This window comes from Sinocyclocheilus anshuiensis, unplaced genomic scaffold, assembly GCF_001515605.1.
Source record: "Sinocyclocheilus anshuiensis isolate Anshui unplaced genomic scaffold, SAMN03320099.WGS_v1.1 scaffold801, whole genome shotgun sequence".
Classification (NCBI taxonomy): domain Eukaryota; kingdom Metazoa; phylum Chordata; class Actinopteri; order Cypriniformes; family Cyprinidae; genus Sinocyclocheilus; species Sinocyclocheilus anshuiensis.
This window is the reverse complement of record NW_015536541.1, coordinates 276,609-295,544: the sequence shown is the minus strand read 5'-3', so window position 1 is coordinate 295,544 and position 18,936 is coordinate 276,609. Positions and strand designations below refer to the sequence as shown.

Genomic DNA, 18,936 nt, shown 5'->3' with positions numbered 1-18,936 from the left:
TGTCACACTTCACACTTCTCTAGTAAGTTTCGTCTGTGTGTGAAGACAGTAGCGAAAATCCGTGAATGAATGTTCCGAAGTGAAATAAACTTCAAAGGAATAAAGTTGAATGGAATTGAATTGAATTAAAGTTGAATAAACGTCAACTTTACTGTTCAGTACACTGATGTCAGACTCATTTTGGATAATAAAGTTTATTGTTAAATTGTTAAATGCCCTGCCTCCATTACGTATCTCTGTCACGTTATTATAAGTGTTTGATCACCACATTTTGAGTGATCATTGCAAAAATGTGTGTTATGTATATATATTCTGTTTATGTATATACTGTATTCTATATATAGTACCAGTCAAATGTTTGGACACACGAATGGGAAAGTGTCCAAACTTTTGACCGGTACTGTACTATAATATACACAAAGAATATCAGACGATATATTGATATCGGCCCTTTTTACTCCCTAATATCGGTATCGGCCCCAAAAAAACCATATCGGTCGGGCTCTAACAAGTAATAATAATTATTACCTCGGTTTCCTCTCCAAAAGCTTTGCATGGAATGAGCTGGAATGGATCAAAAGACCTGCAGAGGACAAAGTCAAGGAAAGATCATTAAACAAACTATTGGCTATTAATGATGTTCAGTTCTAGATGTTAAAAGCTTCAGTTTTGTAAGTGAGTGTGTGTTTACCCTCTCTGTTTGGGTAGTTTACATGGTTTTGGTCCTTTCTTCTTCATCTCCTCTCTTTTGATGGCCAGTTCCTCTTCGCTCAGATGCTGGATGACAAATAACCCACAGAAATCAGGGGTCAAAAATGAGAAAGGACAAACAAAAATAATTTTCCTAAAAAGAAAACCATTAAAAATGTACATATATTATTACATTCATCAAAAAAAAATTATTAAGGGTAAAGATATTTAAATTTAGTCTTGGATCAACAAAAAAAAAATTTTAAAAAAAATCACACAATGATGCTTTATTCTTGATTCTTGTAAACAAGAATCATTTAATGACCATTTTTATGTCAATCTTAAAAATAGATTCTAATCGTATCAGGCCATAAACACAATCTGTGCTGGAGTACTTTTCTGTAGATTATATTTCAGTTCTAAGAAGAACTGCAGATTTTGAGTTCCTATACCTCATATGTCTGACCCTCTAGATCTTTAGCATCACACCAATTCCCCCACATGTCCCGAATGCGCCGCTTCCTTGTGCGCTGCAAACACACATTACATTAGAACAATAATTAAACGAGTAGATAAATGAAAACAGTTCTGGTAATAGATAATCATCCACAGATAATGATGATGAGAACTGTAACAGTGAGCTGTAATTCTTTCTCACCACAGACTGCAGCCTCTGGGCAAGATGATACGTCTCCAGGCTGTCTTTGTTTTCCTTTAGCCGAGAGCGATCAACCAGCCGCGGACGGTTATAGATAGCCTGATCTGCAGAGGAAGGGAGAAAGAGAGTTTAGGGAAGGAAAATGTACTCAAGAAAACAGGAAGATGGTGAAGAGAAAAAAAGAGAAAACTGACTGAGCAATAAGCATTACCGCAGTTGAAGTTAATAGCTCCAATGAGCTCCAGGTAGGTGTGTATCCGACCGATGCAGTTGACATCCCCACAATTCTTCAAGCCTGGACGCACCGATGTCTTGTTCAGGTATTTGGGTCTACTTCTCCCCCTTAACAGACATCAGAGAAGTTCATTTTCAAAAAAATATCAAGTTTTTAATATGCCTACAATACCATTCAAAAGTTTAGGGTCAGTAAGATTATTCTTTTGAAAGAAATTAATACTTTTATTCAGATAGGATGCATTAAATTGATCAAAAAAGACAGTAAGTTTAAAAAAATAAATAAATAAAAGGATACTGGATAAAAGGATCAAAGGATACTGAAAAAAAGTATAATGGTTTCCATAAATATTTTAAGCTGCACAACTTTTTTCAGTACTGACAGAAAACAGCTATTTTAAATTGTAATGATATTTCACAATATTATGTTTTTTTTCTATATTTTTGATTAAATAAATGCAGCCTTGGTGAGCATAAAAATAACATGGGCATACAATTAAAAATGTTTTTTATAATAAAAACAAGTATAAAAATAACAAACCATATTCAAAACATATTGTGTGTAATTTTTACGGTTTCATTAAAAAAATAAATAATTTAAAAAAAAAACACTCAAATAGTATGTTCAGTTAGAAGGACAATCGATGTAAGAACTTGAAAATGTTCCTCAGAAGTGCACAGAACAACGTCTCACCACTGGTCCAGGATGTAATTGCGGATTTTTAGATATCTCTCAGGGGTTTTTGATGGACGCCCTTCAAAGAATTCTGGAATGGCATGCTTCTCCTCATCTGTGATGGTATTTAAGTCCAACACAACCTCCTGTTCAGGAGCTCTGAGCTCCTCCTCCTCCTCCTGGTCTTCCTCCACCTCCTCCTCAGGACATTCACCTGATTCAGTCTTATCTGGAGTACAAGAATACATTACCTATAACTGCTAAAGCTAATGGGATGCTACTGTTACAAAGATTAAATGAATGTTAGTGATGTCGAGGTACCTGCGCTTTCAGTGCTCTCCTCCTCAGACAGGCTGTGTTTGCCTGGACTGCCTGATTTAGAGAAGTGGGTCCCACTTTCCTCCTTTGGTTCTGGATCAATCCCAATATGAGTGATGCCAGCGTCTGGATCAGTGGGTCCATCTACAGCTGTGCTTCCTGATTCAGACAGAGGGTTTAAAAGTACGTCTGATGGATGTGGCATTGGACTGAGTTCTTCTTTGCGGTTGCACTCCGGGGAGCCTGGGGGCTCTGGCTGGTTTTCAGACTGAAGCCCAACTTCACTGAAGTCATCAGTGATGTCAACATCTTCATCATCAGAAAGCTGCTCGATGCGCACAGCATTGGTCAGGGCTGAGATGTGAGGCTGGATCGAGGTGTCTGAAGTCACATTAGAGGAGGGCACTTCAGCAGGTGTGTCCGTTTTAGACTAAAGTTCAAACACAAATAAAATATCACTGATAAGGGGATGCTTACTGAAAGAAACTCTTTACGTTCATTTATTTTATTACAATGTTTTTTTTTTTTTAAAGGAATCAATACTTTCATTTAGCAAGGACACAATAAATTGATCCAAAGTGATAGTAAAGACATTTATAATTGTACAAAAGATTTCAATTTTAAATAAATGCTGTTCTTTTAAACTTTCTATTCAAAGAATCCTGAAAAAAATGTATTGTGGTTTCCATCAAATATTAAGCAGCACAAATGTTTATATATATATATATAAAGTATTAAACGATCATAATCCAAGAACATGGCAAATGTATTTTTAATTTAGATTTTTAAAATATCCCCTTGGATGTCTATATTTATCATTATTCCCTTAAATTAGTTAATTTAAAAGCCGTAAACACATCTGAACTAAAAGCGTATGAATTTTCATATGGTAATGTGGAAATGGGCTGAAGTCATACCTTATTTTTAAAGTACTGCTTAGCATAGCTCTTCACCTGTAGAACTGACCTAGTGCCGATTAGTTTGGCAATCTTTGTCCACCTGTGGCCAAACTGAGCCTTGAAACCATTAAAATTGTAAAAAAACACAAAAAACAATTTAATTCCTTTTATGAGAGAGAGAGAGAGCGCAAGAGCGAGAGAGAGTTCTGAGTTCTGTGTTCAGAAAACATACCAGTCCTTTCTCAAAGAGATCCTTCTCCTCTTCAACCCAACGAGTTTGTGCTCCAGAACTCTTCACCAATGTCCTACAAAGACATTCTGAGTGAATTACTGTACTTATGCACACACACACACACAACCATTCAAAGGTTTGGGGTCGGTAAGATTTTTAAATGTTTTGAAGAAGTCTTTTATGCTCACCAAGGCTATTTGATAAAAAAATACAGCAAAACAGACATATGAAATATTAGAATTTAAAATTATAGTTTTCTATTTTAATGTATATTAAACTGTAATTTATTCTTGTGACAACAAAGCTGAATTTTCAGCATTTATTACAAATCGAAAACTTCTGTAACAATGTCTTTACTGTCATTTTTGTGTGTTCTTGCTGGATTATTAGTATTTAAAAATTCTAACATACCTCAAACTTTTGAACGGTCTTGTAGGTGTTTACATATTCATGAACATAAATGGATAAAAGAAGGGAGCTCACTTTTTCACTTTAGTCTTCTCATTGGTCCATGCCACCTTTGGTGCTTTCTTACTGGAAAAATAATACCTTGCTTTATTAAGAAAAACAACCACATTCTCTTAATAAATGATCACATCCATCGTCCATTATGGGATGTGAAAACCAAACATAAACAAAATAAAAATGAATCAGTGTGTTGTGAGAAGTGTGAAGGATACTGTTCCTCCAGCAGCATGCTCTCAATGGCCTGTCTGTTCTCATCGCTGATGGAGCTGTCCAGTGTCCAGGGCTGAACACACACAATAACAACAACAACAACAACAACACATCATATCCGTTTTCAGAGTCTCTGTACATATAGTGTTAAAAAAAAGTGACAACAGTTTTCATTTTGGGGTGAGCTGGCCCTTTAAAATCCATATTACTGTTACCAGTATATTGCTGTTTGTCTTCCAAGCAGACTGTAAGTATTGATCCTGGAGAATCTCAGCACTGCTCAGGTCGCTGTTAAGAGAGCATACAAATAATAAAAGATGTTAATTCTGAAAGAATGTGTTTACAGTAACTCATTTACACAATTAGACTGTAGAGTACAAGATTACAGAGGATTTAAAAGCGCATTTTTGTTCAAACTATTTTATTGATTATTCTATACAAAAATGTGCGTTATATAAATTGAAGTTTTTGTTCATTGAAGTTTTATGTTAACACGTATAATATATACGTTTTGTGGTAAAACAATGTGAATTTGAGCGTGTATTCCAATGAAAAGTCTTGCCCCACACAGGTTTCCATTGTAAGTAAATTAACGTACATGCGATGTGTTTGGTTTTACAAACTGAGGGATAGGTTTGCATTATTTTCTTTAATAATCGTCAGCTCTTTTTTCTTAATTTTGTACTGAAGCAGGAACATTTCTGTAAAAAGCGGTTGTAAAGAACATTGATGTGACATTACAGTTACTGCTGAACAGATCATGCTTTAATGATTTGATGCTAAATATAATGAGCCGATAGTGTGTACTCGATAGCAAGTAACATTAATGAAGTTCATATTAATCCTGTCAGTCGTTTTTCCTTCGCTCCGGTCTCATTTCTGCTCATCCATGAATTCAAACGTATCAAAGCACAAGTCTATAATATTCCCCAAACAGCGGGGAATGAGTGAATGATCTCCTACCCGACTCTTTCATCACATTCATCTCCCTCGATATCAACAACATCCACCTCGTCTGCCATGTTTGCGGCGGATGTGAGTGTCAGAGAGAGCGAGAGGAGTATGTTTGTCACAGCGCCACTCACTGGCAGGATGACGCTACTGCTGTGTGTTGCACTCAATTCTAGACTAAAATACTGTATACTGCTGTGTGAGATCACAATATAAGGCACAAACTGATATGTAATTTTTCATCTGTAATTTAATGCACAGAAAAAAGTGAGCACTGTGCATTTGTACTTGAAAATAAGCACCAATTTATATTAGGACGCTTCCTAAGTGAGGATGTGTCTTTTTGAGGTTTCAAGGCTAGAGTCCTTCTCAGCATTAAACGCTAGAATGAGACAGTCTAGTAAGTGCACATGGTTACGTCATAAAATGAAAATACTACTAGATACTACTACTAGGCATGAAAATACTACTAGAATTATAATTTGAAGAATACTTTATATTGAAATATTTTATATTAAAGGGGTCATATGATGCTGCTGAAAAGAACATTATTTTGTGTATTTGGTGTAATGAAATGTGTTTATGCGGTTTAAAGTTAAAAAAACACATTATTTTCCACATACTGTACATTATTGTTTCTCCTCTATGCCCCACCTTTCTGAAACGCGTCGATTTTTACAAATTGAGACTTTAGTCTTTGCAACTTTACAGATCTTCTTTATGCACCAAGAGCTTGTAACACTCCAAAGAGAAAGGAAAAATTGAAATTGCATCATATGACCCCTTTAACAGACTTTCTACTAATGCAGCACAGGCAATGACAACCATTAGTGGTCTCCCAGTGGTTTACATTTATGCAGCACAGTTTAGCATTATGTGATTGATTTGTAACAAAACAAAACATAATGCCTTGGCTTCACCTTAATTTTTTTTCTTTTGTCTTGCATAACATAATGAAATGGAACAATGTTGATTCATTTTCATCTAATTAATTTTTCATGGATTGGAAAAGATTGTGGGTGATTAAAGGAAGCGAAGGACTTGATGCATCCTTCAGATATGCAGCCTTATAAGGAAGCGTCCTTCCATTTGAGGAGCACTCATTGTCTGGTCACCCTTATGGACTCTCAGACTGTGCCTGTAAGGGATCCTTCATCAACGTCTTACCTGTTCCATTCCAAGTCTCCAGCAATCTCCTATACTCACCTCTGAGTCTCCAGCGATCTCCTATACTAACCTCTGAGTCTCCAGCGATCTCCCGTACTCACCTCTGAGTCTCCAGCGATCTCCTATACTCACCTCTGAGTCTCCAGCGATCTCCTATACTAAACTTTGAGTCTCCAGCGATCTTCTATACTCACCTCTGAGTCTCCAGCGATATTCTATACTCACCTCTGAGTCTCCAACGAATTCCTCTATTCACCTCTGAGTCTCCAGCGATCTCCCGTACTCACCTCTGAGTCTCCAGCGATCTCCTCTACTCACCTCTGAGTCTCCAGCGATCTCCTATACTAAACTTTGAGTCTCCAGCGATCTTCTATACTCACCTCTGAGTCTCCAGCGATATTCTATACTCACCTCTGAGTCTCCAATCACCTCTGAGTCTCCAGCGATCTCCTATACTAAGCTTTGAGTCTCCAGCGATCTTCTATACTCACCTCTGAGTCTCCAGCGATATTCTGTACTCACCTCTGAGTCTCCAACAATCTCCTCTATTCACCTCTGAGTCTCCAGCGATCTCCTGTGCTCACCTCTGAGTCTCCAACGATCTCCTGTACTCACCTCTTGAGTCTCCAGTGATCTCCTCTATTCACCTCTGAGTCTCCAGCGATCTTCTGTACTCACCTCTGAGTCTCCAGCGATCTCCTGTGCTCACCTCTGAGTCTCCAACGATCTCCTGTACTCACCTCTTGAGTCTCCAGTGATCTCCTCTATTCACCTCTGAGTCTCCAGCGATCTCCCGTACTCACCTCTGAGTCTCCAGTGATCACCTCTACTCACCTCTGAGTCTCCAGCGATCACCTCTACTCGCCTCTGGGTCTCCAGCGATCTCCTCTACTCGCCTCTGAGTCTCCAGCGATCTCCTCTATTCGCCTCTGAGTCTCCAGCGATCTCCTCTATTCGCCTCTGAGTCTCCAGCGATCTCCTCTACTCGCCTCTGACTCTCATCTACTCGCCTCTGACTCTCCTCTACTCGCCTCTGAGTCTCCAGCGATCTCCTCTATTCACCTCTGAGTCTCCAGCGATCTTCTCTATTCGCCTCTTCTGAGTCTCCAGCGAATTCCTCTATTCACCTCTGAGTCTCCAGCGATCTCCCGTACTCACCTCTGAGTCTCCAGAGATCACCTCTACTCACCTCTGAGTCTCCAGCGATCACCTCTCCTCGCCTCTGAGTCTCCAGCGATCTCCTCTATTCACCTCTGAGTCTCCAGCGATCTCCTCTATTCACCTCTGAGTCTCCAGCGATCTCCCTCTCCTCGCCTCTGAGTCTCCAGCGATCTCCTCTATTCGCCTCTGAGTCTCCAGCGATCTCCTCTACTCGCCTCTGACTCTCATCTACTCGCCTCTGACTCTCCTCTACTCGCCTCTGAGTCTCCAGCGATCTCCTCTATTCACCTCTGAGTCTCCAGCGATCTTCTCTATTCGCCTCTGAGTCTCCAGCGATCTCCTGTACTCACCTCCATGTCTCCAGCGATATCCATATAATCTCCCTCTTGCCCACCACTGCACTGGACTGTTTATTTGAGCACATTTACTTCCACATTTACTTATACTTAGTATATGAGACGCTAAACAGCCACACATTCAACATAAAAAAACCCACACAAAATGAACTTTAATTTTAATTTTTTTTGTGCATAATGATAGTTATATATTTAATGATAGTTATTTTTTTATTTAGAAAAAATGTCAATTATTTTTTTATTTTATTATACATATAATTATATAATTTATGTTATTATTATACAATTTATTATTATTATTATTTACATGTAGTATTTGCTGCTACAATTAAATTAATTATTTGTTATTATAATTTTAGTTTTTTCTATTATTCTTTATTCGTTTTTATTATTTGTCTTCTTTTTTCTGTATCCGGTGGCGGACAACTTTCTGTTCTCCCATTGGTAGTCGCTGCATCACAGCTTATTTGCAAATATATTATTATTGTTGTTGTTGTTGTTTTTCATGCACCACAGCACAGGAGGTGTTGGCCTCCTTCTAGCTCCACCAAATTCAGCACAACACCTCCCGAACACGTGTCAGCAATCCCACAAGAAGCTGAACTGGACCCCAACCATCACCCACTGAGCGAAGCCTTCACTATTGATCTTCACTGTCAGTGAGATATAAAGCAGCATTTCGCTAAGGTTAGAGGGACTCAGTTGAGCGAGGGTGAGTGAGAGCATCACACCACCTGATGCCGTGGGTCATTCACATAGATATGATGTGGAGGGACACCACTCAACATCACCATCCAAGACAGAAATTCCGCGAGAAACTGAACACAGAGGCCCATCCGTCACCTACTGTGGTGCTTCATCAAGCTCTGTGTTGAATGAAGCTGTGATGCAAACACTACCAATTCTCTGAGATGTTAGCTTCTGATAGGACATCCTACTTTTGCATTATTATACATCTTATTATTAAAATTATTTGTCATACTAGGGGTGTAACACTCATCACGATTCGGTTTGATACACATTACTGATCTCACGAGACGATACTCTCATGATCACGGTACTTTGAACTTTCATTTTGGGTGAACTATACATGATATATATTTGTATTGTGATATACTATCCACAATACACATGTTGCATTTTTGTATTGTGATTTATTGTGGCACAAGATATTGTTTCACCCCTAATTACCATTTAAGTTTGTTTTTTTTTTGCTATTATTTTTCTTTTCTGTATCATCGTTATTATTATTTTCATCATCCATTTTATTTTGTTATGATATATTTAATTATTATATAGTTTTTAATCACTACTTGTTAGCATTTTAGTTATTTTTTCGCCTCTGAGTCTCCAGCGATCTCCTCTATTCGCCTCTGAGTCTCCAGCGATCTCCTCTACTCGCCTCTGACTCTCATCTACTCGCCTCTGACTCTCCTCTATTCGCCTCTGAGTCTCCAGCGATCTCCTGTACTCACCTCCATGTCTCCAGCGATATCCATATAATCTCCCTCTTGCCCACCACTGCACTGGACTGTTTATTTGAGCACATTTACTTCCACATTTACTTATGCTTAGTATATGAGACGCTAAACAGCCACACATTCAACATAAAAAAACCCACACAAAATGAACTTTAATTTTAATTTTTTTTGTGCATAATGATAGTTATATATTTAATGATAGTTATTTTTTTATTTAGAAAAAATGTCAATTATTTTTTTATTTTATTATACATATAATTATATAATTTATGTTATTATTATACAATTTATTATTATTATTATTTACATGTAGTATTTGCTGCTACAATTAAATTAATTATTTGTTATTATAATTTTAGTTTTTTCTATTATTCTTTATTCGTTTTTATTATTTGTCTTCTTTTTTCTGTATCCGGTGGCGGACAACTTTCTGTTCTCCCATTGGTAGTCGCTGCATCACAGCTTATTTGCAAATATATTATTATTGTTGTTGTTGTTGTTTTTCATGCACCACAGCACAGGAGGTGCTGGCCTCCTTCTAGCTCCACCAAATTCAGCACAACACCTCCCGAACACGTGTCAGCAATCCCACAAGAAGCTGAACTGGACCCCAACCATCACCCACTGAGCGAAGCCTTCACTATTGATCTTCACTGTCAGTGAGATATAAAGCAGCATTTCGCTAAGGTTAGAGGGACTCAGTTGAGCGAGGGTGAGTGAGAGCATCACACCACCTGATGCCGTGGGTCATTCACATAGATATGATGTGGAGGGACACCACTCAACATCACCATCCAAGACAGAAATTCCGCGAGAAACTGAACACAGAGGCCCATCCGTCACCTACTGTGGTGCTTCATCAAGCTCTGTGTTGAATGAAGCTGTGATGCAAACACTACCAATTCTCTGAGATGTTAGCTTCTGATAGGACATCCTACTTTTGCATTATTATACATCTTATTATTAAAATTATTTGTCATACTAGGGGTGTAACACTCATCACGATTCGGTTTGATACACATTACTGATCTCACGAGACGATACTCTCATGATCACGGTACTTTGAACTTTCATTTTGGGTGAACTATACATGATATATATTTGTATTGTGATATACTATCCACAATACACATGTTGCATTTTTGTATTGTGATTTATTGTGGCACAAGATATTGTTTCACCCCTAATTACCATTTAAGTTTGTTTTTTTTTTGCTATTATTTTTCTTTTCTGTATCATCATTGTTATTATTATTTTCATCATCCATTTTATTTTGTTATGATATATTTAATTATTATATAGTTTTTAATCACTACTTGTTAGCATTTTAGTTATTTTTTATGTTTAATTCTATATTATTATTGCTTACATTGGTAGTAATCATTTTGCTGCTTATTCTTCATATCCTTATTATTATTATTTTATAGTATTATAGCTTTTATTAGTATTTGTCATTACTAGCATTTAATTTATGTTTAATGCTATTGTTTTTTTCTATATTCAATTATTAATGTTGTTATTTTTTATTTTATTTTTATATTATTAAATAGTTTTATTATTTGTTATCATCATTTTAGTTATTACTTATTATTTATTATTTAATAGGGACTTTGTAATTATTTGTTACATTGAAGGGGTTGAGTCTCTTTCTAACAGCCAAAAGCTGAACACAGTCATCCCCTAAGTTGACAGTCACTGATTAAGTCACCGAAGACTATCAAGTTTGGAGTATTTCTACTAGGGCTGTCAATCGTTTAAAATTTTTAATTGAATTAATTACACAGTGTGGCGATTAATTAATCTAACTGAGGAGGACGAATCAAAGGATTCTCATTTAATATTCAAATATGGTCTGCCTCTCTCTCACGATGTTGATTGGTTGATGAGAATCGCATCTTTTAAACTGTCATGACTTTTTTTTAATTATTGTAATATGTTCCTTGTTCACTTTAATGTTAACAAAACAAACCCTCATTATTACTTTCAACCCTCATTCTAAGCCTCTGAATTATCCAGTAAAAGTCCAATGTTATGATTGACTAACGTCACTGCATAGAAAAAGTCTGATCCACTGATCTATATAAATGTAAATATGAGCTATCAACGCAAGGTGAATAAGTGTTTCAAAAACATTATCCATACCAAACCATAATTTACAGACAGATCGTTATGAAATTGTTTACTTATGGTTTGCGATGCAACTGCTGTCAGATTCAACAGAGTTGGCTGCTTCATCTTTCAACAAATGTTTCTTTGTATGAACTCTCCATTACACTGTGCCTCCTTTACAAAGCAATCTGCAGTCAAATGCCCTGAACAAACATACAAAGCGATCTGGGATAGCCTGCGCAATTAAAAATATACCATCCATTCCTTCACGATACTGGAATCCTTCTGAAGTCTGTACAGAAACCCAAACATATGCACTATGCAGGCGTAACGCAGCGAAACACCAGTGGGCGTGGCCGGGACAATAGGATAAAATGATTGGTTATATGCAAATGTAGTCAAGTAGTAGTGGCTAGAGCCATTGAAAAATAACAAATTGAAATATTTTCTAATAATGTCTGTCACTTTTTTTTTTATTCTAACAATATGACTCTTTACTATCACTTTTTATCCATTTAACACATCCTTGCTGAATAAAAGTAGTCATTACTTTCAAAAAAATTTAAAAAAAAATGTACTGAACCCAACTTTTGAACGGTAGTGTATATTGTTATAAAGGTTTATATTTTGAATAAATGCTGTTCTTTTAAACTTTTTATTCATCAAAGAATCCTGAAAAAAATATCACAGGTTCCAAAAAATATGAAGCAGCAAAACTGTTTCCAATATTGATATTAAATCAGCATATTAGAATGATTTCTGAAGGATCATTTGACACCGAAGACTGGAGTAATGACGCTGAAAATTCAGCTTTGAATCACAGAAATAAATTATATTTTAAAGTATATTAAAATAGAAAACAATTATTTTAAATTGTAATAATATTTCACAATATTACTGTTTTTTCTGTATTTCTGATCAAATAACTGCAGCCATGATGAGCAGAAGAGACTTTAAAAAAATATATATTACAAATCTTACTGATTCCAAACTTTTGAACAGCAGTGTATATATTTTATATTTACACATCCTCTTCAGAAAAATCTTTTTGGTCAATCCTATGAACCTGGACATGGCAGTTGGGCTGTTTTCTGGGCTTTCCTCCACTTCAAACATCCCCGAGGTGACATGAACTACCCGTGTTTCAGTAATAATAAAGATGCCAGACATTCTGAATCATTGATATTTTATTATGTTTCTCCTCAGAGGGTCAGTCTGGTAGCTGAGCCCGTCTATTACAGGAATGAAAAGTGTTTTCACTAACATCTCTTATCTCACACATCTACCCACAGCACATACACACCTTAGTAATCTATCACAAACCGGTTAATGTGATGCGTATATGACCGCCCTGTGCGACAATTACATATGATTATGGTGATGCACTCACATGAATGAATATCTAGTGTGTGTGTGTTTTTTTAAGTTACAGTTAGTGTGGCATGGACATGACAATTAGTTTGGCATGGCATCAGGGGAACTAGGAGAGCAGGATTTGAGCAGGCAGGAACCTGTGCGCTCTGGACTGTCTCTCTCTCTCTCCAGGCAGATCAGCAAGCACTAGTGACATTCACAACGACAACTGCAAAACAGCCACAAGTTACAGGCAATATCAGACAGTGGAAGTCACAGGTCAGATGTGTGAGAGATACGCTGACATTTCTGTTTACCTGCTCTGTCTCACTGGTAGAATTTGATCTCGGTGTCCACACAGTCGAAGAACAGATCCCCGAGCTCCTGGCCCTGTATCTCCCCCCTAAGCATGGCCTCGATCTCCTCAAGACACTGAGACTCCAGGTATCTCATAGTCTCCTGTAGAGAGACTCCAGCATCCTGACACACACACAGGGCTATATAAGAATATTGCAGATTCAGTGTACCTTAAGCTCAGTGAGAGCAGTTGTGGCATTTTTGATGACTACAAAAATTATTTCCCCTTTTTAGCAAAAATATGGGTTATAGTGAGGCATTTACAATGAAAGTGAAAGGAGACAATCCATAATTGTTAAAATACTGACTGTTTTAATAGTATAGACACAATATGTAATCGACATGCATGTTAACATGACTTTAGTGTGAAAAAAAACTAACATTTTCTGTTTTATATCCAGTTATATCCAATTTTACAACTTTGTTGCCATGACAACAACCTGCCATATCCAATAAAATCCTAAAACTGTTTTAAGGTTATTTCAATAGGAATCCCACACAATCTTTTATAAAAATTATAAGCTTTATATTTCTGCTTTTATAACCCTTTTAAAATGGGCCTCAAATCACTTCCATTTTTTACCCCACTTAAACTTAATTTATTTTATTTATTTTTAAGAAAATGAGGGACTATTTTTTGTGGTAAGTAACATTATGCCACAAATGCTGTTGACTGAGTGTAACTTGTATTAAATTGAACCCAAAATATTTCTTTAAACCTAGCCTGACATATGAAATAATAGTCTGAAATATTCAAATATTTTGAAATGAAACCGTTTATTGAACCTTTAGACAAAATCAAAGTTCTACAATTTATAATTATGAATAAATTCTGACTGAAATTAAATCAGTCTTGATAACAGTATAGCAGACTACTTACATAAAATGCATATTAAAATCAGTTGTTACTCTATATCTCCCCAATAATACATCTCAAGATGAGTAATTATGACATTTAAATGCTTAGTTTTATGATCAAAGCTCTGTTGTTTTTATTCTGAGAGAAAAACATAATGCAATGCAATACAATTATGATTGACATATGTGACCCTGGACCACAAAACCTTAAGTGTCAAAAAGTCTTAAGTGTCAGTTTTTCAAAATTAAGATTTATACATTCATCTAAAAGCTGAATAAATAAGCTTTCCATTGATGTATGGTGTATGGTGATGTATGTAAGGACAATATTTGGCCGAGATGCAACTATTTGAAAATCTGGAATCTGAGGGTGCAGAAAAATCAAAATATTGAGAAAATCACCTTTAAAGTTGTCCAAATTAAGTTCTTAGCAATGCATATTACTAATTAAAAATTAAGTTTTAATATATTTACAGTAGGAAATTTACAAAATATCTTCATGGAACATGATCTTTACTTAATATCCTAATGTTTTTTGGCATAAATAAAAATCTATAATTTTGACCCATACAATGTATTTTTGGCTATTGCTACAAATATACCCCAGCGACTTAAAACTGGTTTTGTGGTCCAGGGTCACATATGTACAAATAAATGTTCCTCAAAAGCCTGTTGTATCATATTTGATTCTCACATTTTAACTAAAAATCATGTATGGATAATCAAATAAACCTAAGTTGCTTCAGTCGAGTAAGAGCTCGTCTTCAAATATTGCTAACAATACAAATGATATTCTTATGTTTACTTCATAAAACTGATGATTTCAAATCAAAAGGACATATGAATCATGACTTGGACAGGTTTAGAATTAAGGCCCGTTCACACCAAAGACGATAACTATAAAGATAACGATAAAGATATAGTTCTAAAAATCATTCTCAATATTTAAGAATAGCAGAGTCCACACCACAACTATAACAATAAAGACAAAGAGAAACTATATCGTTTGAATCACTTTCAAAACGATTTTTCTCCAGCTGATGAACGATAAAAAATTGAGAGACAATCAGAATCCATCCTGCTGTAACGAGCTCGAGAATTTAAAGCGGCAGACGAGCATGCGCTTAGAATAAACAGACGATATCGTTCGCTGGTGTGGACGCTAATATCGTTATCTTTATAGTTATCGTTCTTGGTCTATACTAAAAGGCTTGCTTTTACTTTCTAAAAAAGTATAAACTATCAGTCAAACAACAGAAGGCATGTAGTAGATTGTGTGCAATAGGTTTTTTCTGCAAAGTTTTGTTCATGTTGATAATTTAGAGGCCTTAGAAATGTGTGTATCAGATATGATACAGTAGACTTTGCAGGCTTCGTGTTCAAAATCTTAAAAAACAAACAATCCAAAGAGCATTTGATCAATAAAAAGCCTTTGTTCTTCATTTTCGCAGACTTACAGGACTGGTCAGTGCCGTCTGGTGGGCTTTGTACAGCTCGTGTTTCCGGTCCACCTGGTGCTGGAACCGAGGCTGTGTCCTAACAGGATCGTCTGGGCCGTACTGGGGAGACATCACCATGTTGACGGGCCTCATGCGTTCCGAGAAGATAAAAGGCTTGAATACAGACCTGCAAGAGAAGGATCAAAGTGTGAACAGCTGACCCTGACAACGTAGGTTTGAGCTGATCTTTCAGGGTCACACCTGGAGGGGTTGGGTGTGGCAGTGAAGAAGTGAACGCAGGGCACGTCTGGGTTGCGCGGGAGGATGGACACCATGCTGCCTGTAGTACAGAAGCCCTCCGAATCCATACAGATCCCGCTGGCCTTGTCCCTCAGGATGCTCATCATCACCTCGGCCGTCACCGAGCCTGTGCAGAGCGAAGTCAGGAGAGGAGAACAACATGTGTGGCAGGTGCATATGACACAGTTAATATTACAGAAATAACTTTAAAGAACTTCTTCAGACATTAATGTTCAATAACATATGTTCAAATGTCATATTTCAGGTATAAACTGGCCTGTCAGCTGTGTTATACGGCAAGTGGCATAGATTACCATTCAAAAGTTGTTGTTTTTTTGTGTGTTTTTTATACAAGTCCCTTATGCTTATCAAGACTGCATTTATTTGATCACAGTAAAATAATATTATAATATTACAGAATAATAAGATAAAATACTGTATTACAAAATAATGTGAAATATAATTATGTTTTGTATTTTAATACGTATTAAAATGTCATTTATTCCTGTGACGACAAAGCTGAATATTCAGCATCATTAGTCTTCAGTGTCACATGATCCTTCTAATCATTCTAATATGCTAATTTGCTGCACAAGAAACATTTCTTATCATTATCAATGTTGAAAACAGTTGTTGTGCTGCTTAATATTTTTGTGGAAATCATTATACATGTTCTTTCAGGTTTCACTAATGTATAGAAAGTTCAAAAGAGCAGCATTTATTTGAAAAACAGTTAAATTGTATTTAAATGTATTTACTGTCACTTGTGATCAATTTAATGCACCCTTGATGAATAAAAGTATATATTTTTTTAATCTTACTGACCCCAAACTTTTGAACAGTAGTGTAGATTAGATGATGACAAATAAACCTGTAAAACCAGCAAGTCACAGTAACATCTGTAATTATGCAATTATGTATTTAATAAAAAATAATGCAAAAAAAGGCATGCATTGTATACCACAAAATAAAAATAACAATATATTCCATTAATTTTACAGGGGTCATATGATGCGATTTCAAGTTTTCCTTTCTCTTAATCATGTCCCCACTGGATGCAACAAATGCCTGGTTTATAATGGGTTTTAATGTGTTTGTCTCGTCGCTCCGGGAGACGGCATCACAGTATGGTAAGGGGCGTAACATTTCCGTCACACGCTTGAGGTATTCGGCCAATCACAACGCACTGGATAGCTGGCCAATCACAGCACACCTCGCTTTTTCAGAACGATGAGCTTTGTAAAAATCGACGCGTTTCAGAAAGGCGGGGCATAGAGGAGAAACAATAATGTACAGTATGTGGAAAATAATGTGTTTTTTTAACCTTAAACCGCATAAACACATTTCATTACACCAAATACACAAAATAATGTTCTTTTTAGCAACATCATATGACCCCTTTAATAATAAAACAACATTAAATAGTACATTTGTATTCAATAAAAATATAAGGTATAAATAATAATAATGTATTATAATATAAATGTGGGAGCAGGATCCAAAAAAAACTTTGAAAAAAATAAAATAATCACCACACCACAATCAAGTAGTGACATTTTGAGCAATTGGGAAAACAAAACAAATGCTACTGTATCTCAAATAGTACTAGTAGTTGCATGGAAATTCAAGTCACATGATTCATTATAAGCACTACATAATTACATAAACCACATTCAATATATAAAACACACAGTATTATTATTATAGTAAATTATTAGAAACCGAAAAGAAGACAAAATCTTATAATAATGTCATAAAACAAAGTCACAAATTTAGTTGTCCATGCCACATGATTGTAAAGCGCTTTGGGTATACAAAAATACACAATAAAGCGCTATATAAATGCATCATTCATTCATGCTTTTACTAATAATTGCTAAAAAAAAATAAATAAAAAAAATAAATAAAGTAAATGTAAATGCAGTTTCTAAACAGTAGATGGCAGTATTCAACATATTTTAATGGATACACTCTTCAAAATAACAAAACAACTCTGGATAGCAAGAGTTAGGATAGAACTCATCTGCATCTTACTGCAACCAAAACACTTCAAATACACATTTACAAAACCTAGCTATGACATTCAAGTTCCCTGTTGTTAACACAACCCCACTCCTCAGTTATGATGGCAGAGAAACGCAAACGTACCGTTGTGCTGCTGGAGCAGGGCTGTGCCGCCCACATACCGCTGCTTGGCCATTTCCATCCTGGCAGGGGGGTTGTCAGGGCTGAAGACAGCAGAGAAGCTGAAGTCCCCCTCTCCACTCCACCAGCCCTGAGCCTGAGCCACAGCGCGCAGCTCCGAATGCTCCGTAGAGATCTCTGTGCCTATCGTCAGCTGGTTAGAGACGTTCTTGACTCCCTCTGACAAAATAAATAACCTCGGGTTTATTTTTAGAGATGGATTTTTTTTAGATATAAAACTGTTATATCAATACATGAGATGTTTTATCCTGATATAGCTATTGTACATAGATATATAATTGCAAATAAAGTGGGGTCCAAAAGTCTAAGGCCACACTGTAAATCTGGGATTTAAAATCTAATACAGCCTGTAAATAAATAAATGATTTTGAAAATGCTAAAACAAAGTAACATTACTAATCAAATATTTTAGTACATTTATATAAATTGTTCATTTCTATTAATAATGTTATAATTATTATGTATATAATTGTATATTATAAATTACATAACTTGACACATTTGTAATTCCTCTCTCTATAACATATACAGTCGTGGTCAGAATTATTGGCACCCTTGGTAAATATTATCAAAGAAGGCTGTGAAAATAAATCTGCATTGTTAATCATTTTGATCTTTTATTTAAAAAAAATTCACATAAATCTAACCTTTCATTGGAGAATAAGAATTTAAAATTGGGGGAAATATCATTATGACATAAATGTTTTTCTCTAATACACATTGGACACAATTAACAGCACCCTTTTATTCAATGCTTATATGCCAAATGCCAATAATTCTGACCACGACTGTACATGTATATTATATATGTGTG

General features: G+C 36.0%; 2 protein-coding genes across 3 annotated transcripts in view; both read right to left on the bottom strand.

Moving 5' to 3' along the window:
* LOC107697304 (histone H2A deubiquitinase MYSM1-like) overlaps positions 1 to 5,451 on the bottom strand; it is an 11,002-nt gene extending 5,551 nt beyond the window's left edge. Inside the window, exons 1-13 of the mRNA XM_016498030.1 lie at positions 5,349 to 5,451; positions 4,601 to 4,673; positions 4,388 to 4,458; positions 4,191 to 4,256; positions 3,708 to 3,780; positions 3,494 to 3,592; positions 2,580 to 3,006; positions 2,277 to 2,487; positions 1,560 to 1,690; positions 1,349 to 1,452; positions 1,143 to 1,220; positions 692 to 777; positions 529 to 583 (exon numbers count right to left, since the gene is read on the bottom strand). Of these exons, the coding sequence (XP_016353516.1) occupies positions 529 to 583; positions 692 to 777; positions 1,143 to 1,220; positions 1,349 to 1,452; positions 1,560 to 1,690; positions 2,277 to 2,487; positions 2,580 to 3,006; positions 3,494 to 3,592; positions 3,708 to 3,780; positions 4,191 to 4,256; positions 4,388 to 4,458; positions 4,601 to 4,673; positions 5,349 to 5,407 (1,533 nt within the window). The 5' untranslated portion in view covers positions 5,408 to 5,451. The remainder of the gene's footprint in view (positions 1 to 528; positions 584 to 691; positions 778 to 1,142; positions 1,221 to 1,348; positions 1,453 to 1,559; positions 1,691 to 2,276; positions 2,488 to 2,579; positions 3,007 to 3,493; positions 3,593 to 3,707; positions 3,781 to 4,190; positions 4,257 to 4,387; positions 4,459 to 4,600; positions 4,674 to 5,348) is intronic.
* Positions 5,452 to 13,036: 7,585 nt separating this feature from the next.
* scrn2 (secernin 2) overlaps positions 13,037 to 18,936 on the bottom strand; it is a 9,901-nt gene continuing 4,001 nt past the window's right edge. For both annotated transcript variants that reach the window (XM_016498020.1, XM_016498013.1), the window contains 5 exons: positions 18,066 to 18,281; positions 15,879 to 16,044; positions 15,636 to 15,804; positions 13,281 to 13,443; positions 13,037 to 13,192 (listed from right to left, as the gene is read on the bottom strand). In XM_016498020.1, coding sequence (XP_016353506.1) covers positions 13,291 to 13,443; positions 15,636 to 15,804; positions 15,879 to 16,044; positions 18,066 to 18,281 — 704 coding nt within the window. In that variant the 3' untranslated portion in view covers positions 13,037 to 13,192; positions 13,281 to 13,290. The remainder of the gene's footprint in view (positions 13,193 to 13,280; positions 13,444 to 15,635; positions 15,805 to 15,878; positions 16,045 to 18,065; positions 18,282 to 18,936) is intronic.